The sequence below is a fragment of the Lytechinus pictus genome, chromosome 10 (assembly GCF_037042905.1).
Source record: "Lytechinus pictus isolate F3 Inbred chromosome 10, Lp3.0, whole genome shotgun sequence".
In the NCBI taxonomy this organism is placed as follows: Eukaryota; Metazoa; Echinodermata; class Echinoidea; order Temnopleuroida; family Toxopneustidae; genus Lytechinus; species Lytechinus pictus.
This window is the reverse complement of record NC_087254.1, coordinates 34739213-34765219: the sequence shown is the minus strand read 5'-3', so window position 1 is coordinate 34765219 and position 26007 is coordinate 34739213. Positions and strand designations below refer to the sequence as shown.

The 26007-nt window shown below is 34.3% G+C and overlaps 1 protein-coding gene and 1 long non-coding RNA gene across 6 annotated transcripts in view; one reads left to right on the top strand and one right to left on the bottom strand.

Annotated features, from left to right (window-relative positions):
• The window catches only part of LOC129269535 (myosin-10-like), an 80272-nt gene extending 70318 nt beyond the window's left edge, over nt 1-9954 (top strand). For 3 of the 5 annotated variants that reach the window (XM_064105927.1, XM_064105929.1, XM_064105925.1), the window contains one exon: nt 6605-9954. In XM_064105927.1, the coding sequence (XP_063961997.1) occupies nt 6605-6713 (109 nt within the window). In that variant the 3' untranslated portion in view covers nt 6714-9954. Of the gene's footprint in view, nt 1-3639; nt 4804-4960; nt 4975-6604 lie in introns of those variants that run through there. The other 2 variants (XM_064105926.1, XM_064105928.1) reach the window with 2 other exon arrangements.
• An 8655-nt stretch (nt 9955-18609) lies between these two features.
• LOC135155756 (uncharacterized) lies at nt 18610-23191 on the bottom strand. Its single transcript, XR_010294934.1, has 2 exons — nt 23071-23191; nt 18610-21238 (listed from the first exon to the last, which is right to left on the bottom strand). It is a non-coding gene; the product is annotated as an uncharacterized LOC135155756 (long non-coding RNA).
• Between the last annotated feature and the right edge of the window lie 2816 nt (nt 23192-26007).

The window sequence follows — 26007 nt, the reverse complement described above, 5'->3', positions numbered from 1 at the left end:
GGCCTAAACAAATTATTTGGTTTATTAGGGAGATCATTCATTAAAGGTTTACGATTACTATAAACATCCTTATATGGTTACTCCCAAAGAAACCTTGATTTTGATTGGCTGGGGAGATCTGTTACTATGGTAGGTACCATAATCATAAATCCTTTATGAAATGAGCCCCCCAATTTTTTTTTCCTCACATGGATAGTAAATATTTGCATGGTAAAGGGAAATGCCTCTTAAATGTGTTGTGAATGGCATTTCACTAAAAAAGAATGAATTTTGATTTGACGAAAGGTTTGCTACTAAAATTCAATCTTGACAAGCGGTTATGCTACCAGTGTTGGGATGTAATTGTGTCCCTGCATTAGAATGCTGTGGTCATCACAGCTGATGTTGCACATTCTTTACTTTGGATAAGGAGATTTTGAAAAGGTTAAGAAAAGAGAGCATGCTTCATGAGTGTCCATTTGGATAAGTTTGTGTAGATCTTAGCAAGAATCCTGTTGATGGCATAGTCCAAGTCATAATGTTTGAATCACACGAACATGGTTGGTCGTATTCTGCCTTTTTTTAAATTTTCTTCTTGTTTTTTGTTAATTCTTTATTTTATATTGATATTACTTTTCTGCAATTGATTGATTTGAATATGTTGTGCATGAATGTGTGGACTACTGGACTAACTAACATATCTATTTTTTTTAATTGTGATTTCTGGTTAGAAGACCAAATTTCAACTATCTAATAGGAATGCCCCCAGGGAGTAACCCTTCATTTTTTATGAGAAAAAAAAATGGGTCTATTAACAAATTTCCTTTCAGGAAGATTTAAGGTCTTAGCCGAAACCAAGGAAAGACTGACTGCAATGCCAAGTGCTTGTCATTTTCTAGCTCTTTGTAAAATTTTGATTTAAAGCAAGTCTGAAGCTTTGGTAAAGGGCCAATATTGTGAATTATATTTCATTATTATCTCTCATTCAAATCTTACAAATTTGTAGGGTTCATTTAATTTTCATTTTGACCATCAAATTTGGTAAATATTACGTTTCTAGTGCCCTCTCTTATGTTATTTTGATTTTTCTTTTTAAATGGCCATTCCAGCACCAATCGCACAAAGTAAGTGATTGAATATCAGAAACCTACAAGCAAGCCATTCCATGCTATAGAAGTGGTTTTGTATAAAAATGAAAATCGTCGTCTTATTTTGATTGGGCACCCGATCAAGCTAAATTTTCATGTAAAATCACAAATTCATGCATATTTGCATATCATATCCTTGACATCATGTCTGTTTTAGGGAACACACATTCCTCTAGTCTTGTAATTAATTGGAACAGTAGTAGTTGCATTTGGGGGATATTTACCAAAGCTAAAGATGGGCTTTAATGCCTCGGGGTGAAGGGCCCAAATTTTAAAGTTAATGAAGAATAGTATATCACAGAATAATTGGCAGTGATAGTGAAGTGAATTGTTTCCGTGGGTTTTTAGATGAAAATTGAAAAAATGAAATAGTACATAGAAGTCATTTTTCAAAAAGACCTTAATTTTTATGAAAAATTTCTCTAATGATGCTTAAACACTATTGTTATGCTATCGCAAGAGTGAGCAATTTAGAGTTTTTGAATTTTTTATTAGTTTATATCTATGTTTTCCTTTTTGCATCCATTCTTACTCACCGATTCACCTCATGATTTCACTCCTAGCAGCACCGTTTCTTTTTCCCTGTCTGCACATACTCATTCACTGCACTCCTTTGAATCCAATCTCCTGGTGCCCTTGTGGCCCCTTCTAGGTCCACCATTAACCAAGTTTTTACAACCCAATATAATCCTTGAAAGACAAAAGCTTCCATTGTCCCTTTCCCTTGAGATAGTCTCCAGATTACTATGGGTGGTTGTTTCATAAAGTTGTTTGTAAGTTACAGTTGACTTTATGCACGACTGGTGATCCTTTCTTGCGCTAAATGATATATGCCTTTATAGCTGACTTAGCCCATAAGAACAGGTTCCAGTCACATGTAAAGTCATTCGTAACTTGACAAAGAGCTTTATGAAACACCCACCGGGCCCCGTTGCAACAAATAATAATAATAATAATAATAGGCATTTATATAGCGCCATCTATCTAGAAATATTCTATTCCGAGGCGCACAAGAAAAGAAACAAAGAAAGTTTGGATGAGTGTCAAAGTGCCAATAACTAATACTGTTAGAAAAGATAAGACTTCAGTTTAGATTTGAAGGTCTCCAGTGATGGTATCATTCTTAAATATAACGGCAAATTATTCCAGAGAGAGGTGCTGAGGCAGAGAAAGCTCGCGCACCATATGCTAATCGTGTCTTGGGAGTCTTAAGAAGTTGCTGGTGTGATGATCTTAGGCTACGAGCTGGTGTAAAAGGCATGACAAAGTTACCATTATAGTAACTTTGCCATCCAATGGTAACTACCATGGTAATAATGGTTAGCAACCAATCAAATATCAAGGATTCCATGGAAGTTACCATTGTAAGGTTACTATAGTAGGAACTTTTATGCAACAGGGCCCTTGTCAATCACACACCTTCACAATTAATACCTCCCATATCCATTCCTGAGCGTATAATGCGGAGAGATGCCACATGAAGGTTCCTCAAATTCGCCCAAATCCACATTTTATGTCAATAACCAATCTGCCCTGATAAACCTTTATTAGAACCAAATAATCTCGAAACAGTAATATTTCTCTAGGTTCATAGATATTCAAGGGATCCTTTCTTTGTGAATGGGTAATATATACATTGACAATTATCACCCCCCCCCTCCAGAAATGTACCAGCGTTAGGTTACCACTACCACCATCACCAAACTATCAAGTGATGTTTAACTCATCTGCACCATACACACCGCAATCCTTTCCAAATTACACAATCAATTCTTATTCAATGTTGACATATCATTTGTCCATTTCCCTCCTGTCTCATTTATTACATAAATTCCATATAAGACATAAAACCAGCACTTGATGAATATGGACTACATTGGCAATAAGCGTAGGAAATAAATGTGGGCGACGGATGATTTTGCCCCCATCGCAGCCCAAATTGCCTCTCAAATTCAAAAAATTGAATGCTTTGGGACTATCATCTTTTCTAAAGTCACCCCAAGATCTGCCTCATTGTTCAGGCAAGTTAAGAAAATCAACTTACTTTCTACATCCAGCAGAATAGTGATGCTTTTACAGCATAATTGTGTCTTCTACAAAAAGGAGTCCTTGATATCAAAGAAATAGCACCTAAAACTGAGCGATTGCCCCAATGTGGGGAAAAAAATTAGCCCCTGGATATAACATTTTTTTTCCTACCCAGTTGGCTATCATCATTCTAAGGAAATTCCATTGCCTCCACCATCACCCAAAGACACTATCAAAATGATATTAAACTCTTCTCCACCCAGGGTTGTAAGAGAGTCATTCACATAGACATTTGTACAGTGACTTGACTGACTCAACTCCACTTCAACCCTAAAATGTCCTGACTCGACCTAAAACTTGTGACTCGTTTCAACCCTGTCCCCACTGTACACCTATCATTTCTTTTCAAACAACACCAACCAATAACATTACTCGAGTGTTAATGTCTCTTGTCTTCTCTGCCCTCGTGTCTCATTTATTAAAGACCATAAGACAATAAAACAGCAGTACTGTCTCTCAGTCGACTGGTAAGCTTTCTCTTCTTTTCACCCCAAAACAAGCTCTTTTTTTCTAAAGATGTAATCACCATCCAGGAAATTCTCTGTATTATCTAAATACTTAAATCAAAAGCACCCTGGGCTGTTTCATCTGCCTCATTTTCTTTCTTTTCTTTTTTTTCATTTCCTCAGCATTTATTTTGTCTTACTTTGTTGGTTCCGCAAGCTGCATGCATGTTGTGGTATCATCCCAACAACCTTGACTACCCTACTATTGAAGTTGAATTTCATGTTGTATGCTCTGTCAAGATGTTGTTTGAAACCTGGCTTTAACTGCACACCAAGTTGTATGCTTGCTACAGAATATATATCCTCCATTTGGGTATTACATAAAGCTGTTTGTACAGTAATGCTTGACAATATTTTATGCCACACTTAAATATTAAGAGTTACTCGTCTGCAGGCTTATGCCTGATTTGAGCCTGAGATAACTTACCATTTCCAGCCTTTCCATTTTACATAAATATGTGGGATTAATAGTGTTCTGGCGGATTTTAATTTTATTTTGCCCAGTTAGTAAAACTAACGGAAACCATTCATATTCTGTTTTAGAATGTGACCTCATTGTGTTTTGGTTTTGAAGAAAAGAAAATTATTTCCCCACCTTTTTTATTCTGGTAACTACAATACCTGGTACTGATAAGGTGTGTTTTGTTAAGCAATGTCAATTTAGTAATATGATTACACACTTAGCTTGCTTCATTCTTTAATTATGATGTCATGCATACACACAGCTTTAAGAACCACTCCAGGTTATTAGACTGCAAGAGGCTGAATATACGTATAAGATGTGATGAGATGTGGAGTTTTTATAAAGAGATTGTTGTGATTATCCCATCGTAATTGCTGAATGAATGCTCATTTGTAATGCTACAGTAAAAGCAACAAAACTGACTCCAGATCTGAAATAATGTAACGGCTTTATTCAGCCTGAAGTCAGTTTTTTAATGCAACTGATGCGTAATAGCTATGCCATGTTTTTTTTTTGCAGACATGTGTTGGACATTGTTAATACAAGTGTATTACAGCATGGCCTGTATACTGTAGATTCTGTGGTTATTAAAATAATATCAATGTATCTGACAATATTACATAATGCTTGTGTTTAAAATGAGTTTTTAGGAATCCCTGTTTGACATGGAACAGATTCTGTACTGTCGGTTGCAAGTGGAAAATATCTATATAATGTATTTCTTTAATGATTTTATTATCTGGTTCTGATTTTTTCCCCTCCGAAAATCATTTTAGAGGTGTCAAGAAAGGTAGCAGTAATTTTCTCTTCTATTTTTTGCTTTGTAATGCAGGAATATAATTTTTTTTATTTTGAGTTAATTCATCTTGCAATTTTGACTTGGTTTAATTTAAGTTTGAAGATGGATCATGCCATTCTACACCATTTATACATGTAGGATTAATATCTGCATTTTTACTTTTAACTTTAATTCTAATGTTAAACATTTCATTCGCATACAGTAATAATTACACACTCTCAATTTCAAACTAGTTATGCCTGTAATTTATTTGAATCATAGTGTATGAAATGTGTCATTTTAATGGTAGCCACGCTAAGGTGGAAATTTTCTTTCAGAAAGTACTTGGATTCTTAGCCACTCTTGAACTACAAATAATTGTTATGAATTTCTTCTGCATGCAGAAATTTTGAATACATGTATGTTATTTATTATTTATCATTTAAACATCTAGATAAGGTTATTTATTTATTTCAATTCATGCCTGATATTTACAACATGAAAACTGACATAATTTGTCTTAAAAAATCATATTCTTTTAAATTGGTACAAATTCAGACATAGCTTTTGGTCAATTCCTATTGATGGAGTATATGGTGCAATACTATTGATCAGAATGGAGCTTAAACACTACCTTTAACTATATCATAAAATTGCCAGCACAAAGTCAGAATAATGCCCTTAGTAAATAATAAAATCAATGTACAGGTATTGGGCCAATTTACCCAGCTTTTTCAAATGAAGTAGTGTTGCTTCAAAAGAAAATAAATCAGATGTAGTTTCCAAAATTAGAAAAGTTATTTTACTATTCATTTAATATATATATACTGTATATATATTTTTATTATTCATGGGTATTTTTTTAAACATATTTTTTAATGATTTCAAAATTTATAAGGGGTGCTCTGTTGATATTTTTTTCATCAATATTGGGTACTATAAAAAGATAGCCATCAAAACAATTATGGAGCCATTTTAAAGTATAGAGAGTGCTACTAATTTTAGGGTTATGTATATTTATAGATTTAAGAAACCTTACCAATTTTATAGACCAAAAACATTTTTATTATAACCTGATGCATCAGATATACATTATATGGCTATGTGCACTGCTGCTAATTCATACTTAACATATTCACCTGTTCAATTTAATAATTTTACAATATTTTTACATACGTATTTATGGCACTTGCAATTTTTAGAATATTAATTTCCAAGAATCAAAGTATTGTTTAAGAGGGGTAAATAAACAGTGCAAATTAATGGAATATATTTTCTTTTCATTGGCAATCCATAAATTTTCTTAATTTCTTACGGCATATTACGTAGGACATTTTTTTTCTTCATTAAAGATAGAGATGAATATTATTTTTACGGTGCAGCTTACAAATTTTATTTCATTTTTTTTTGTAAAGAGAAAGAAACCCCCTCCTAACATTAAAATTTGTATGTCTTCATTACTTACAAAGGCAAGAAAAGAAAAATGTTTATATTCAAAGAAATAGTTGGACAGACGTCATATCTAGCATTGTATCAATCTTGTGTCATGCCCTAATTTTATCTTCTTCTTCCCCCCCCCTTCTTTCATCTTGATTTTCTCCTCCATGCCTGTCTTCATGTTCTCCCTGTTCCCATATTACAGAGGAGGGTCCTCGCGACTCGTAGGCAGATCCAACAGATCGCACAGGAGCGCCGCAGCGGATAGTGACGATAGGATTGATGGCACTGGCTCGGATGAAGTCCAAGAGTAGCAACTTTCCTTTACATCTACCCAAAAATCATTTCCAAAGCTCTAAACCAATATTCCATTCGTGCTTTGTAACTAAAGCTTTTGTTTCTAAGATATTACAGTATAATTGAATACTCATTTATGGGTTTATCGGGTGATTTGTCTTTGGTTAATAAATCTAATTTTTTATATCACTCATTTGAATGGTCAGTGGGAATAAGAATTTTTTCCCTGGACAGGTTCTTGTATAAACAATATGTATATTATAATTTTTTTACATGTTTGTGGTGTATGCATTTAATCCTTATTGCTGTAGAAATTTACCAAAGTGATTTATCATATGGGATTCAAAATCAAGAAAGAATTAATGTATTATAATGATTTGGGATTGGGTGATTTTCCATGTGTCCTGTAAGGGAATTTTCATTGATTTGATTCACCTAAAAAAAAATAATTGCATTTGATCAGAGAAGCTCTTTGGTAACTGAGCCACAATTTTTTCAGTTTTTTTTCCACATTCGTTAACCTCTGCTGTATTTATGTCACAACAGGTCAAACTTTTTTCTACAAATTGTAGCCAACTTTGAATCTAGATTTACTATGGAAATGATTTGTCTGAGATTCTGTCTTGGAAGAATTTCCTTTGCTCTTTATTGAAAAACAAGTAGAAGGATACCAAATCATTTTGCCCGATTCCTATTTGTTCCAATGTCAGAAATTTGAATTGATTACTTAGTGATTAATACTTCATTTTCCACAGAAAATTGTGTGTTGTATAATTAGAATATGTATGATTGAATTATCAAATTTAAAAAAGTTCAGTGTCATTGAAAATGATCAGAAAAGTGTCAATTTCTAGAATATCAATATTAAGTGCCATCTTTATCAAGAACGGCATATTTTTGCATTGTAGATTTGAGGAAGGAATGTTTATTAGTCCCTTTGTTTGAGTTCCATTACCAGGTATTGGTGGCTTCTTTATGAATGGTCAACGGCATAATTATAAACATTTTTTTTCAGCTTGAATTTCATGCGTGAGGAAAGAAAAATAAATGAAGTGTACAGCAATAGTCTTTCTTACCATCAATATACATGTATTTCTCAATATGAATTTGAAGCAAACAGTCATCCTATAAAATTGGTGATACAGAAATGACTTAGATCCCGTCATTGCAAAAAGCAAAAACTTATGTTATACGTGATTACATTTTGTGTATGCAAGCCTTAACATATATATATTTCTGAAAGTATAAAGCTCAAGAGCATTTTTTTTGTTGTAATATTTTGGTAGCGTTTCTGTATGTAGACTACATTAAGTATGATTTTTGCGGCAGCTAAATTAAAAAAAATAAAATGAAGTCTAGACCAGTGCTTCCCTTGTTTAATATAATTTGTATTTAGTGGTTGTTATATCAATTTATTCCTAATGCTTAGCATGATCTGCAATTTATTATTAGAGTAGAAAAATTGCATATAGTTATGAAATGATTTGTTTTGCTTTCAAGGTATTTTGGGATGGTAAAGAAGAGTGAGAGTTACGGCATGTTATTAAAAATTGTAGATATCTGACAGAGAATTAGAATTGTAACGGTATATTTTCAGATTATTAGGCCACGCCCGTCTTTTGAAAAGAATGACCATTGGAAAGGTCATTTTCAAGCTTTCATATTTTTGTCTGTTTTCTTTCCTGGTAGAATGGAGAAAGAAATAAAAATATTACTTTGATTTTTCTCTGCCCTGACATGCTTGTAAAAAAGGGTGCCCTATGCACAGGTGATCTATATACATATATTATAAATCCATGTTATCTTTAAAAAAATATTTCTTGCTTATTGAAAAAAAAAATATGTGATGTTTTATTTCTATGTTATTGGTTTAATTATAGAGTACTAACAAATTTGTTGATGAAAAAGTAAGGATGTCATTTAAATTCGCGCGATAAGTTAAGTAATTATGATAGAAAAAAGACAAAATTCCCATGCTGATTTATAGAGATATTAAGAAATGAATGGTTTCTCTTTTTTTTCTTTATTAAAATGAGACGTGAAGTATGATATTTAAATCTGATGCATGTTGGGTAGAGATAGATTGAAGAGATTCATTAATATAGGTTTTTTTTTAAGCCTCGAGTTTGATTCATTCCAGATGATAAGAAAGCAGAAAAGATGTTGGTTGATGAGAGTAGTCTTAGTTACTTCACCACCATTCCGTAGGGGTGAAAACAAAGGGCTTGAATTAATGTTTCTTTTGAAATGCAGGGGCTTTTGAAATGTTAGCGTTGTCTATTAAAGAGGAGAAACAGATACCGCATTTGGTGCGAGTTGACGTTGTAATGGGTGTTTGGCATATGATGTGGTATGACGTCTATATTGTTTATATTAATGAAATCTAATGTTTATTGATGAGAATTAATTTTCAATAATGAGAAATTTTGATGAAATGCTACTAGTATTAAAGTGCTGGCAAAGAGTTTGAATTGGGTTAATAAGGTGTCCTCATGCAGTTGCAGTATAATGAGGAATAAATGGGATGACTGGTTAACATTATCGTCATTTTTTGATACATTTTGGTAATCGTCTCTGATTTTAATTAATCATGATATCATCTGCTTGTTTATGTATCTCAAATGATTTTCTTTTCTAATATTTAGAATCATTTTGGTGTTGATGGGATGTAATATGACGCATATTGTTTGAAGTGATTTTTTTTTACATGCCACCTTGACATACGCAGGCTTTGTAAATCAACATATATGAGGGAAGAAACGTCCTTGGCTCACATTGTAGAATCTCCGGTGTAACACTGGCATTTTTTCCTAATTTATAGTTATGCATATATAGTTGGTTAACCCATTATTCTTGTATGCTATAGTGATTTTTTTTTCTGTTTTAGTCATGTATTTGTACATTATATGCTTTCGAGGTAAAAATGGTATAATACAGACCAATAGAAATATAATGTAGACAATTTTGATATTGTACTTGTATAATTATGATAGGGTGAGAAAGCAACAATAACCTTTTGAAATTAACGTTTCTTTTTTACCCAGAAATCAAAAAAAGGATGAAAAGGATATGAAACCTACATTGTTAAAGGAGCATTTATTTTCTGAGAACTATTCAATTTATACCAAAACCCCAAATATCACCAATCTTACATGCCCAATTTTGTTTGGAATTATGGAACTTCTCATGTAGTTATTGACAATATTGTTCATCCCTGGGAATCGGGGTTGTAATAAATCTAAGAGATGTATAATCAAAGTTTGCTTTCATTTTGATGATTTTATGTGATATTTGTGTGCACTGTAGAATCCATTGAAAAGACGTTAATACGACTGAGAAGCCAAAGGGCTTCTGGGGCTGAAACTTGGCGATTTATCGTGGGGCTCATATTATATTCAATTAGTCAGAGAGATTAGCCCCACGATGAAGCGCTACAGGACCCTGCTCTGTAAAATATGGTAAATTAGAAAGAAACTACAGAAGATAAATTGCCGACTAGTCTATACCCAAGGGAGGGGAGGGGGAGGGAGGGAGGGGGGGGGGGGAGAAATATAAACCATGGGTTAATTAGCCCAGGTTAAATCTTAGACCTTGGTGCGATCTTGTCGGTCTAACTTTTAGATGGTCTTTCGAAATATTTAGACTAGCCGTTCACGAATTTGGCCAAGTTGTCTCTAACTGGACATAACAAGGCACGTATTGCTGATTTGTTGCTTTATTGGGTATTCTTACAAAAGAAATTGCAAAACTAAAGTGAGTTCGCCAAATTCTGTATGTTTAAGGGCTTTGGTTACATCCAACTTAAAGGATTGTGTGACTGCCCCTTTCGAGACTGATGTTGTAAACAACTACACCATTAAATAATCACTCATTCCCTGCCATACCTACCGTATGTTGTCAATGAGGACAAAATCAACACATCTTTTGACAATCAAATCTTTATTGCCGATATCTGCTTCATACTTAACACAATATATATCTTGTTATTGTTACAATTTTCATTTTTACATATATATGAAATCCACCTGTTTTTTTTTCTTCAAATAATCTCTTAACAATGCAGCTTTACATATATAGTACATATACATGCATATATAAGAAATTTCATTAGTCTTTTCTGTGCAACATAAATATATACTTTTATGTCTATTTACATTTGAAAGTTATGTATGATTATAAATAACATACATGTATATTATAGACTGAAACAAATGTTTCAAAACATTTTCTAGAAGGACATATAAAGTTTAATCTTGGAAATTGTTCTACAGGAAAACTAGAACGTCACTCTTCTGTTGTGTTTTATCTCCATATTTTTTTTCCCATATAAAATTGCAAGGGATTTGGACTTATAAAAAATGTTGTGGGAATACGTTAAAGGGACTTTATTAAGGACTCCCATAATACTTCTTTGATTAATTACGTTCACTATATATTTATGTATACAGTGTAGTTATAAAATGTACATTTTATCCATTATTCTTAACCATTATACCTGTATTTTTCATCAGTTTATATCCTACCTCCGTAGATTAATTACGTCCACATACATATATCCAAAGTAAAATAATTTTTGGCAGAACAGAATACATGGAAGAGAATATACTGCAAAGTGTGCCGTGCTAAATCCAACCCTTATTCGTTCTGCAATATAGAAAGGGTGAAGAGAAACTCAAAGTACATAGTATGATGGGGTGTCCAAACTTCGCGGATATTTCAAAAATATTCGTTCAGAATATATTCACAATTTATACAAAACCAATTAAAAAATAGCTACCACATTGACAGCAAGATCGTTAACTATATAATTATTGACGAAAGTGTTAAGTACATGTATGTCAAGTGGTTTCACCAGTATCGCGATCTCAAAATTCTATTCAGATCGACGAATGCACGCTGTGCTCGAAATCCGTTATGAAAAAGTGTGACCTAACTTTGTGAACCAAAGTTTTGAGGAGATTTAAACAAAAACTCAAGCTAAAAGGGTTGAGATATTCACATCAGATTGATGGCAAAATGCTTAAGAATAGCTCAGTACCACATTTTTGATGATATCTGCTTGCAAAATGATATTGTGATGCTTGTTGGAAAGTTCAGATTTTTTTCGGATTGGGCGCTGACGGTGACAAATTTGCTTATCTTTTGTCAATATTTTCATGAATAATGAACTAATCCTAACGAAACTTTCGCAAGTAAGTAATTTTAGGTCACTTTTCACATTGATGTCAGATTTTAAGGATATTGGCTAGTTTTTTAGATACTGACCATCCTCGAAGTATGGACACGCGTGAAGTTTGGACTCACTGCCATACTTGTAACAGCAATAAAATAGATTCCAGAAAGCCTTTTCTCACAAAGGGATTAATATAAACACAGCCCTTTTAAAAGTCTTATGGTATAGGAGGTGGTGACTTTTGCATATACTAGGACAAGTGAGAGAAAAAGATTGCAGGTTTCCATAACAAGTTTTCATAATAAAGTTGATATGAAGGGAGGCATAGATACAAAAAAATCCTTTTAAAAGTGCTTAGAGATCATGAATGTTGTGTGCTATAATAAATACCATATTATTACACTATTATTAACAAGGGGAAATTTTCCGGCCAGTATGAGTTGAAAGGAGATATTTAAAGAGAAAGGGTAGAAAGAAGAAGAGAACTTGTAGAGAAAAGGAGAGAAAGCAAGAGAGTGAGAGGGAGAGAGATGGAACAAGCATACCTTATGTTTTATGCACCTTTTAGAATGATGCTTGAATACATAGTTTCAATAATCATTAAAATACATGTACTAGTATCATCAATAAACATAAAAGCAAAATGCTGAACATTGGGAAATTTGTCCTATTTAAATAAATAATAAATCTTTCCAATATGTCTCATAAATAGGATAGTGTCGGATCTCTATCGGAGGTCAGTGGAAGTTTACAAGCACAAGCAAGAATGTTATTGCTTCCCCCTCCAATTGATCACCTTTCAATAGTCCTATTAACAACTATTAACCAAAATGTTACCCAACAATTATTTTCAGGATTATCTTACTTAAAAAAAAAACAGAAAATTATCATCTAGTCTCACCACCCTGCAAACCTTCAAAGCTCATTTTAACCAGTTGTATTTCTTTTATTTGTATGACAACAGTACAGTTATCTCAGACACAGACATTTTCTTCATATAAATCTGGACACAAAGAACAAGTTCACATATTCTATTCTATTAAAAAAATGAAAATAAAGTTGCAATGAAGGGAGGCATAGATACAAAAAATTCCTTTAAACAGTGCTTAGAGATCATGAATGTTATGTGCTATATAAATACATGTACCATACTATTATGTTCCAGCCAGTATGAGTTGAGAGCTGAATGATAATATCCTGGAAAATTTAAATCTTGATTTACATTGAAACTCATATTCATCTTGTCACAAATCAGATACTCAGATTGTCTGGAGCTGGCTCTTGTTTCTTAAAAATAGGTCTAGTGGAACAATATGATTTCATGTACAATTATACATGTAAAGTTCATCTTGAATATATGGTGTGCGACTTTTCATTATAATAATAATGATACTTGCTTATATAGTGCTTAAAACTTACTTTATCAGAAGTCCGCAAGTGCTCTATAGTAATGCAGCATAATTACCCTGTCTTTAGCAGAGCAGCTGTTACGTGCGCTGCATTTCAAGGAATAAATTCTTACAAGGTACCATGTACCTCACCCGGGTTGAGTGCAGCACAATTTTTTGCTAAGAAAAACATGCCATGGCTTGGAATCGAACCCACGTCCTTCAAATTGAAAGACGAGAGACATAACCACTAGACCACGATGCCCCCATTACATCCAAATGGCATAAAACATACATTTTTGAAAAATGAACGACTCCTGTATTCCATCATTGATCAAGGCCATTCCATTTTACATTTGAGAGCAATGAGTAAAATCAACCAGTTTGGGTGCAGCCCCATATCAACGGAGAGCATTTCATAATTCTTTCAGACCATGAAAATATGATTTTCTTAGGGAAGACATAAAGGAAAACACATCCCCATCCATTCATTTAAAAGATAAGAGATCATTCTTGAATGTGGAACATGACACCCCCTCAAGTGGTCAACCCTGTTTCAGAGTGATAACCCTTTAAGGATGCGAATAGGTTGGAAAGAATGCCAGCAACATTAAGACAGCAAATATCACCCTAAGTTTTAGGATTTCTTTTCTAGAAAAGATCTGTAAAAATAGAGCTACTATAGCCAGTATGCAGTACCTCTTTCTCTGAAAAGTCCTGAACATGCATGCAGTAGAAATGATCACCTGTTGAGTGGGGAGAGGGTGATGGCTACATTAATTAATCTAATCGAAGAATGCATGGGTATAACCTTATATTTCAGCATCCAGAATGTAGAACATTCACCTAAAGGGGTTTTCTACTGCTAATGGATTTCCCTTCATCTCCTACAAAGAGTTCCTTTTATTGTTCATTTATCTTCTCATGACAATCCAGGGGGCTGTTTTGTAAAGCTGTTCGTAAGTTAAGAGCGACTTTAAGAATGACTGGTGATACTTTCTTGTGGTAAATGATATTAACCATTAATATTCATTGGCGATTATGTAGCGTTTAAGCAAGGATCATCAGTCATTCTTAAAGTCGCTCTTAACTTACAAAGAGCTTAATGAAGCAGTCCCCTGCTTTTTGTTGAAGCAGATGAAGTTGTATCAAAGATCGAGAGACCAATGCCTGAAGGTTTAAATAAAGTCTCCTTTCCTTTTATCACTTCATCTGACATACACATACAGTTGATTCAGTCTTTCTAATAGAGTATGGCCCATACACGTTCATGTGTACTGAATGAAAACTAGATTTCTTGTACCCAAAGGGGGTTCTGAAAACCATTCATCTTTTTACATAGAAGCCTGTGAGGAAATTGAGAGCAATTTTCTTTTCAATCCAGAACTTCTTGAGACTTCTCCCCCTTTTCAGCTAAAAATGTATCCTGCTTCTCACCATCCAAAATGGTGCCAGAGGTGAAAATGTCATTCATCGATCCAATTACTTACTTTAGGCCTACAGCATATATTGGAAATCCTGATTTTTCACTGATTACTTATTCTAGAATGGAATTGGGGTAGGATAAAATAGGAAGAACATTAGGATGGTGGGGTTCCATGACATTTGCTCCAGAAACAATAAGCCAGTTCACGGTTAGCTCATGATCAACTTTTCTCAAATGACCTTTGTGATTTTTCATTAGGATAAGCACTATCATTTTCAAACGTAGATTTTGCGTAAGCTTTACTGGTAGAGTATTCAAATTCTAAGAACAAAAGGCATTGTATAGACCAGGTGACTAGAATAGTACATCAGGGATAAAGTTTGGAAATCTGTTTTATTGTCTGCCTTTGGCACATTTGACTATTGTTTAGGCTACTGTCAAATACCAGTGATTATGAAGGCTCTATTTATTACTCTTCAGCTTGGATGTGATAAATATTTTGAAAGGAATACATGAATAATCATCAAATCACAAATGCCTATGTCAGTGAATTTGAAAGCCACCTTCATGGTTGTCTCCAATGACCTTTTTCTGCTCGTGCGCAGTTTACAACCGTGAACAGGCTTATTGCTCTGCTGTAACTTCCACACACTAACTGATAGACCAACTTCAACCCTGTATTTAACACTATACCCTACCCTAAACCTAACATAATACCATATTGCAACCCTTACCCTATATCTTAGATGAAATAAAGCCTGGAGAAAATGTTGTGTCACCAGTGGGGGGGGGGGGGGGGGGTCAAATGCTTCTTTGTTATGCATGGAAGGAATGGTCTATGAAGTTCCAAATATATTACATCCATATCAGGATGACATTTTGTAAAATGATTGAGAATCCATTTTGGCTTGCCATAAGCAATTTGTACAGTCAGTCATTTCTTTCAAAGGGCTAAATGAAACACTCGCAATACATGTAGTATTCTTCCCAAAATCACTAGTTAACATTGGTGTTCCGCAAAGCAATTTATATAAATTATATCAGTTATTAATGATGACATACACACATGTATACATACATGTTTTGTAGTTGTACAAGCAAGCCAATCATTACAAATTGTAAATATGTGAGATATGACACAGCATATCCCATGCCATTATAAAATAGTGACTAACAAGTTGCTTTGAAACAGAAAAATCTGCCAGGAGTCATTCTTTGAATAGGGTGATAGATGTAAGCCCATAATAAAGTATACAGTCAGTCCGCAAGCCCTGAAAAAGTAGCTTCTTTTATCCAAGTGATATTCATGACAAGAGGGTTTTTGCATAGTTAATGAGCTTGGTGCGAACCAAAACACCTCTTTTTATTCGGCCATTGCTGCTCTAAATATTGACCAAATTTCATGCTTTTGGTATCTTTGTAAAGAAGAAGAATCAATCTTTTAGGTCATGTGTTTTGATTTTTTAAAGAATGTTGTAATATAGGAAAAACTTTTGATCTAAAACATGAAACAAAATATTTTTTTTCATCGAACAAAAGTTGTTGTTTTCACACTTAATTTCTGTTTGGGCACAAATGATTTTTAAATCATGATAAAGCTGAAGATCTAAGCTTTAATATGATATAATTTCTATAAGAAGATGTATTTTAGATGGGTCAGCAGCCAGCTTTTCATAGGCCAAGTACATTTTGCAGCTCAAAAACAAGAATACTGCGCTCTGATTGGTTGTAGACTCCACACACCCACGCAAATTCCAATGTTCCCCACACTGGGCCTCTGCAAGGTCACACTCACCATGTGGTAATCTCTTCAAACTACCCGCCGCTGTTTGTTTTGAAAACAGTATTCAGCCAATCAGAACTCTGGATTTTATGTTACTCAAAAATTTCAGAAATCTCGTCTTGCATCTTGATGGAAATAACTGGCTGCTGACCCATCTAAAAGATGCCACATATCAAGAGTGACATTGTAAGAAAGTACCTGTATAGAGTTTGAGCTTTCTGATGATATAAATAATGTTGGTGCCTAAAACACAAAATGTTGCACAATTTGCAAGTGAAAACAGAGGAAGAAAATTATGTTTGATGCATCTTTTCAGGTAAAAAATTCACTTATTTATCAAAATATTTCATTCAAAAGAAATGACCATTATAAAAGGGTAACATTTACTCTTGCCCATGGTACAAAAATAATCAATATTACTCAAGAAGAAAGTGGTTAAATTCTTTGAGAAAGAAAGTCTCACAATTCACGAGATTTTGCAGGGACATGAATTCAGCCACGAGAGGACTTGGATAAATCTTGCTCATTTGCTCATTAACACAGGGGCTTGCGGGACTGACTGTATAGCAATATTGAACAATGACACAGAGTTCAGTTAATAATGACAATATTTGGTTCTTTTATAGTGCATAACAAATTGTGTAGCATGTCCCTATGCGCATATAGAAAATAAAGAAATGAAATTACAAAGTTAGGTAAGTGTTGGTCACTTAGCTGATTACATGTTAAATAAATACTTTCTTAGAGAAGTCTTCAAGTTTTTCTAATCATGAATATTTCTTATATGACTGGGAAGCGCATTCCATAGGAAGGAAGAGATGTGTGCAAATGAGTGTTCATCATATATTTTGGTAACAATAGGAGGAATAGCAAACGGCCGCTTTGTGCTTGATCTTAGTAGTTGGAATGCACACTCACACAATGAATATAGGCCATGAAAAGCAAGAAAATTAAGATTATATCTTGTACGAGTATAGAAAAGAAAAGAAAAATTTATACTTATGAAAATTCAATCTCCCCAATCATAAATCTCTACTAACTCCATGTCATGTAAATGTACATGTATGCTGATACATGATACAATATCACCTAATTGATGTACTTACCTGTCATACACAGACCCCCTGAAGGAAAAATCCCTTGTGATGCAGATAACCAACCAAGATTACATCATTTCAATTGTCTAGGGAATTGGCATGGCTAGCTATGTTCACACAACCAGCCGTAAGTCCAACTTTAATTCCAAGTTATCCTCAAGAATTAAGTCCTCAAGGGTGACTTGGAGTTAAGACACGTGAGCACACACTCACGTTTTACATCCTCGAGAATTAGTCAGGGCTAAGTACCCCAACGAATCTTAGGGTCTAAGGCTCGAAACCCTGAGCAATGAGGGGTCTTTATTTGAGAGATAGTGTGTGTGGACGTTTGGTGTGGACACGATTTGAACAAATAGTTTTGTGTTCTAGAGAATAAGAATGACATATGAAGGTTAACCCATCCAATCAGAATCTCACAAAACATAATGCGCGCACACTACAGGAAAATGAGAAGCATGCGCTGCCGACAACTGGTATTTCTGGTCTTCAAGTCTCCTGCTATTCTCTGTTTGAACCCGACTCTGGAATTAGCCATTGGGGTTTAAATTCCAAGGTTAATGCCAACGGATCTTTGAATAGTCAAACCCAATGGTCACGTGTGAACATAACTTTTGCTAGGCATCAAACATGGATCATACCCCGAGGCTAAACACTAATCAGTCAGACTTTAATACATGTACCTAGAAAGAATATCATGGTATAATCTATAAACGAGGTCAGGTTGCAGCAAATATCACTTGGATGCGCCTTTCCACGAAAAGAGGCCATTTTCACAGCCAGAGCTTATTAGCAAAGAGAGCATCGTAAGGTTGCCATGGTAATGATATATTTTTTACTTCTTCTAATGGCTTGACAATGATCACTTACTACCCTTGAGGCAATGTAATGCAGAGTGGCACTCCATAAAAATAACAATAGAAATAAAGAAGCGTGGTAATAGTTTGTATATCTGTCCCAAATTAAAGGAACATAGATATTGTATGGTTGAATCCAGGGAATTGTTTCATGTAAGGAATAGACGGATGATTTCACAAAGTGATTCAATATATGGAATCATTCAAATCCAACCTTAAAACATATTTATTCACATCATATTTCATACAATTTGCTTCTCCACAACATCTTCCCTCTTCATCTCAGAATAGGTAACTAGATAGGAGTACTTTAAATGCTACATATCATTATTATTATTACGAAAGTATGTTTGATATGATAGTAATAGTGCTTCTCAGCCAATCATGGAGAGTTGCCAGATCCGACAACTTACCAGACAAAAATATTGATTAAATGTTGAAATCACTTCAGGACGGAATGTGAAGTAGATCTACTATTACCATATTGATTGCATTCTTCTGGGTCTGCTGAGATAGAAAAAGAAATTGCCCATGTTTTCCAAAGAAAATGAAATATACCTCCTGATGACTATTCCTGATTGATATTTCAACAGCATCATTTACATTAATTCTGAAAGTCCATAGTTGTTTTTAATAAAAATATATTCAATAGGTAAGACTTTTAATGGGAGTAACGAAAAAAAAAGAGCCAATAGGTAATATTTGAATAATACTGACTGGCCTTGAGGGGAACATGAATTATATTGCTTTTAACAGAAACAGAGGGAAATAATGGTTCTTATAAGGGCAATAAATTTGTTGCTCCCCAAAAGTTCAGCCAGCCAATTCTGATATTATAATCCAAATCAGATATCACCCCTACGAATGGGGTTATGTTATGTCATGTTTATAATGTAGGAGCTCAAATCTACACCATTGTGGCATAATCATCAAACGGTACAACCGATGTTGTTGCTGCACGGATACTCTTATCTTTAAAAGAGTAATAAATAATAAGACAAATTACAAGTAAATCTCAAAGTTAATAATACTTTATGCAATACAGTATATCTTTCAGAACTTTGTTTGAATTGGTGCAACAGAATGCACATGTACTTTTTATATCATCACAATTTCATTTGTGGACTGGACAGATTTGAACTAATACTATATCATGGAATACATATATACATTGTATATACTAATGAGTATTGGGTGATTGAATATTATTATGATTTAAGTGAAAAATAGTACATTGACAATATCTCTAAGCAAGCTTTCTCACAGTGTATGCACATAATCCCATTAGAGTACTCAAGCCTAGGGTTGTTTCATAAAGCTGTTTGTAACTTGAGAGCAACTTTATGAATGACTGGTGATCCTTTCTTACGCACTAAACCATTGCCAATTAACATTTTGGCGTATACCATTTACCACAAGAAAGAATCACCAGTCGTTCTGAAAGTCGCTCTTAACTTACAAACGGCTTTATGAAACACCCACCTAATGCCGTGATGATAAAAAATATATTGAACTTCACGTCCTACAAGACCTGTGATTCATAAAGCTGTTACCCTTGACTTTAAGCATGACTTGTTACCAAATTTTTTGCTCATTCAGAATGTCAACAGATTGTGTTCTCATTCATAGAGCTGCCAACTTTATTATTCGCTTCTCAGGGAGAATTTACTGGGGAAGGAAGGAGAGCTTTCTCCATTACACACAATCCAATGAAAGAAATTAATGTATTGAATCAGGGAGATATTGAAAATCAAGAGTTTTTCACTAAGAAATCAGTCATTTGCCAAGGAGTCTCCCTGATAATAAGGGAGAATTGGCAGCCCTGCATTCAGCATTAGTTAAAATCTAATCTCTTTAGATTGAAATTCTTGTATTTGAATACTAAGTTCTTCATTATTTGCCAACATTTCATTAGAAATTAAAGCACACTACCGTTATCTTAAAAGAAAAGTTTATGATAATAGCAATCATATCATTTGGAACTAGAAAGGAAAGTTATGTATTCCACAACTTTTAGTGTACAACATATCTTTTTCGAAGTGACTATTACAAAACATAGACGGACTAGTCCTGATACATTTGGATAAGGTAACTTTAATAAATTACGTCAGCGGCTTTGACCTATGCTGAATTTAGAGTAGCTTTCTTGATGCCAAATTGTTTTTTCTTTATAATTGATTTAAGGCTTGGAGAGAAGCTAACATGCCATAAACATGCTAAAGCTGGAGTTCTGTGAAAAGGTGATGCTAAAAAGATCAAACTTTTATAGATAGATCAATATTGGGGTAAAAATCAATGAGCTGTAATGGAATTGTGTGACAGTAATCTCTGCACGAGAAGTTTGTTCGATGCTTGGTAGACAGCCAAGCATCTTCACCACCATTGAAGTTCCATGCTACAATCATTCGGGCAGATCAGATGAGAAACTTCTTCCTGATGCAGTAGAAGCATTAGAAGTAACTCATCCATTCATCTGTTATTGGATAATATCACGTAGTGTCATGAAGTCCAGCTTCAATGTCTAACACAGTCTGCATTCCATGACTGAGTTCCTTCGCATGGAATTTGCGTAGAAGACGAGTAGCAGCGACTTCAATGTCGTTCCTTATATCTGCCTATTACCTGCATGGACCTTGGTAGGGTCTCTATAACATTCCACATAGTCAATGTCATCTAGGAATGGGTGTCTCTTTATTCAGAACTCTTCCACCCATTCATTATCACATAGGAATGTATCAATCACCTCCTTCATCCCTAGGTTGGGTATAAGCTGGTCTTGGATCAGCTTTGAGCGTGTCACAGGGTCGAAATGACCCACTCTCTGTAGGAGAAGAATATAATATGAGAGTGAAAGAGAGAGGAAGGGAGAGGGGGGGGGTGCGATGGGGTACAGAAAGTGAAAGAGAGATAGAGGGGAGATGAGGAATCCAAAATTATCAATGCAGATAATAATATCCATTATAATAAAATTTCTTATGAATCCACACGTATTAAATGTTTTGTTCAAGTCAAATAAGGGAGAATGTTCCAGTCTAGTGTATAAACTGCATTAATATTCACATCATTGCTACACATAACATTCACATTATAAGAAGAACTAACTAAAAAATCAGTGAATTAAAAAAACAAGTGGAACGCCTCTGGCACTCTCGCCTGCATTACGCGATTTGATATAGCAGCAGTGCTAACTTTGAAAACTACTATAAAATAATCATTCACAAAAACACCATTCATATAATGACATAATACCACGTTCATTGACCATAGATGACATTTGAACGGTGACTTAAGACTTGTAAACTACACCCATGTCCACATTTCATTTACTCTATCCATAAACTTTCAAAGTTATGATGGCAATTCAACAATTACCCCAACATGTCCTAAGTTTATTGACCTTAACTGACCTTTGACCTTGGTTTTGTGACCTGAAATCACAGGGGATGTTCAGTGATACTTGATTACTCTTATATCCCAAGTTTTATGAACTAGATCTATAAACTTTCAGAGTTAGGTTGGTAATTTAACAAATACCCCCAACACGGCCAAAGTTCATTGACCTTAAATGACCATTGACCATGGTCATGTGACCTGAAACTCGCACAGGATATTCAGTGGTACTTGATTAACCTAATGTCCAAGTTTCATGAACTAGATCCATAAATTTTCAAAGTTATGATAGTAATTCAACAAATACCCCCAACTTGACCAAAGTTCATTGACCCTAAATGACCTTTGACCTTGGTCACATGACCTGAAACTCGAGCAGGATATTCACTAATACTTGATTAACCTTATGCCCCCAAGTTTCATGAACTAGGTCCATATACTTTCTAAATTATGATGTCATTTCAAAAACTTAACCTTCGGTTAAGATTTTGAAAATAATTCTCCCAACATGGTCTAAGTTCATTGACCCTAAATGACCTTTGACCTTGGTCATGTGACCTGAAACTCAGGCAGAATGTTTAGTAATACTTGATTAACCTTATGTCTAAGTTTCATGAACTAGGTCCATATACTTTCTAAGTTATGATGTCATTTCAAAAACTTAACCTTAGGTTAAGATTTGATGTTGACGCCGCCGCCGTCGGAAAAGCGGCGCCTATAGTCTCGCTCTGCTATGCAGGCGAGACAAAAACCCTGCACATTTTATATTTACAGCCATTTTATTTTGATATTTCAATAGTGGCAAACTCATGAAAAATGTATGCATCAGATATTGAAAATGTTTAGTTTGAATTGAAATCATGAAAGTACCCCACTGGGAACTCGGTAGCTATACATTTATTCAACATTCTCATACATTATGTATGCTCTAACTGAATCACATGAACACTTGCAATGAAAATTCTGAAGGCTTTCGCTTTGGGGCATAGGAAAGTTTGTCATGAAATGGTTTATCCGAGGTCAAGATTCAAATACCACAAGTAATATTTGCATTGAAACAACTATTGAGCAGTGCCACAAGCCATATCGAACATTCCAAAGCATTTTTTTTTGGCGATCTTGACACAAAATTGCATTGATATTTTAGCACATTGCACATAATCGAATCATTCATAATCATGAAGTTAAATTGAAATGTGAATATTTACTTTATGAAAATCTTAAAACTACAATTTTATCATGTTCAATGTGAAAGATACTCACCTGTAGATGTTCCTCGATATCTTTGCGATCATACGTGATACCACTGGGCGTGATGACAGGATCCCTCATCAATTCAAAACTTATCTTGCCACAAAGGTAATCTGGGACCTCACGTTTCTGTTGGGAAGAAACAGCAAAGAGGAGAAATTCTAAGTGTTAAGCTTTTATCAATAAAAACCACAAGTCCCCAAATGTGACCTGTCATCACAAACCAACAATAAGCTTTACTCAAAATCAATTGGGATATGTTTTTAAATGAAGGTCCAAAAAGCATTTCCTAACATTTAAAACATATCGGTAATATATTTAAAACATATTGGTAATTATTTCATAGGTAATAATTGTAAGTTTAAATATTAAGTTATTCTGAAATTCACAAGTCTATTTTCTTTGTTTGTAGTATGTGTACTTTGTATCCTTTATTGTAAAGTGCGTAGAGAAACTTCAGTTTATTATGCGCTATATATAAAGAGAAGTATTATTATTATTATTATCGATGCTGGGCTGATAAAACCTCGTTATCTTAAAATTTAAATATTTTGATGACAGCTCAGAATAAGGTAGATTTTAGAGTTATAACATGGGTAGCAACCTTCTTTTGCCTTGAAAGAGTTCTTCACAGGTTTCAGGAGACTGTTTTCTGACAACATGAGACTGCCACCATTGCTATATTTTTAAAATACAGCCTTTTCTAAGCTGCCTTAAATTTTTTTAAATTTTGAGATATAAGGTTTTATCAGCTCAGCCACAACATGTAAATTGTAAAATTTGACTAAAGGTGACCTATGCAAGTACTTGACTGAATGTAACTTTATGAGAACTTCAAAGAATAGAAAGAAACAGGGAGAGCCAGAGGAAAAGAAGAAGAGGGAGAGAGATGAAAGGATGAAAGAGGGAGAGATAGCGAGAGAAAGTAGCATAAAAGAAGTAACAATAAAAAGGATTAATGTGAAATGAAAACACCCCCTCACCCTATCTGGGTAGAAAAACATGTAATAATTAATGAAGCGATGAAAAGATCTATTGTGGGGGTGAATTATTACACCACAAAGAATCCTGAAAAACAGAGTTATTTTGATTGACACAGTGCGTGTATCTCTTCTATCTCAACTAATCTCAATGAGACATCAATGTTGTTTTGAAAGCATTTCTCATCGTATTTAAAGAGCCCATCAATGCTTGTCATAAAAACCATTAGATGAGAAACGTTCGTTGGTAAAAGCTTTCACAGTATATATCAACAGACCTTTCCAAGAACTATGATGATCCATCAGGAATATGAGCGATCGCAGACCTGTGCATAAAATATCAGGACGCACCTATATTCAAATGCACCTAAATTCAGAATTTAATGAGGAAATATTGTTTCCTAACAAGGCTGGTCTTTTCATGAAATGTTATTTTGATGATTTAACCCAGCCTTAAAATACAAATTCTCGATGCAATGAAGTGTGACTACACAGGCCACCAACATCAAGAGGCATATGGGACAACAACCTTACCGTTTCTGCCATTTCTTGCAACATGCGTACAAGGTAGCATGAGCAAAAAAATTGAAAATTAAAGATCGTAAAATGAACAATGAAGCTTAAGTGCAGGAAAGAATAACAATTAATATCTCTAAAAGCGAGATCTTGGCAAATTTTGCCCACTTTGACAAAAGCGGGGATCAGCATTGGAGATAAACTGTGGGTTCAACGATGGTTTTCAAAACCACCTTTGTGGATTGGGGCCATAATAATTGAGATTTATGAAACACCAACCAAATCTGCAACAGTCATTAATTTAACCTGTGACCAGGGACCAGTTACATAAAACTTTTGGCTTGAAAAAACTATGGCTATTTTTTTGCCAAAGTTCTTTAATGTATAAGATTCAATGGCCTAATTTTGTTCGCCAGAGATTTTGTTTATTTGCCACAGTTTTTTTATGGCAAAGGTTTTATGCCAGGGTCCCTGGGGCATGTTGCATAAAAGAAAAACGCTGGCACTTATTTTGCCAGAGTTTTTCATGGCAAAGAATTTTATGCAACGGGCCCAGAAGTTCATCAAGAAACACTCTTCATGACATCATCTATTGGGACTATCAACCATCTACACTCTTAAAAAAAACAGACAAACATATGTACAGATGTTCTTCCACACAATTAATCATTAATGATCTTCAACGTACATGCTAGTAAATAGTAAGTGGGTGTAGAGTCACAGTCAACAGCTGCAATTTCCAATAAATGATTTTCATTTTTCTTGAATTGTAACTTTTGTCCTCATTAAAGTACACCTCATGTGATACATGTAGGTAATTAGGTATACAAAAAGCAAGGGCAACTCATCATATCTAGCAAATACCAAAGATAATTATGAAAGCAGTATTAGGGAAAGGTGATCATTTAAACAAAAAGTTAGCAAAAAACAACCCCAAGAACAGTCGCTTGTTACGTACAGACCAGTTACATCAATTCCAAATGTCTGTTTTCTTGAAATAGTTTTAATGGGAGAGATTCAAAACAAAATAAAGGGGAAAAAAGGTTTTTCTGCTGATTTTGAAAGGAATAAGCAAACTGACATGTTACATGTGTATGTGCATATTATTGTCAAAATGTACATTAGTAACAATGAGTTGCTTTCTACTCATAAAATTAGGAAAATCTCTTTTTACCCAAAATTATTTCACATACAGCAAGACAGTGTGTCACTGTGTTGCTAAACAAAAAGAGCAATGAAGTGGACAAAGGTTTTATACTTTAAATGCTGCAGTCACAATACAGTGTCCACACAGTGAGCCGAAAACAGCCATTATATCTATACTCAACCACATACAGTGAGCTGGTACAAAAATAATAAAAACTGCTCTTTTCTACTCACCGTACAGCCAACGTAGGCTAAATGTGACTGCGCCATTAATAAAAGAAAAATAGTTTGTTTAGAGCTTCAACAG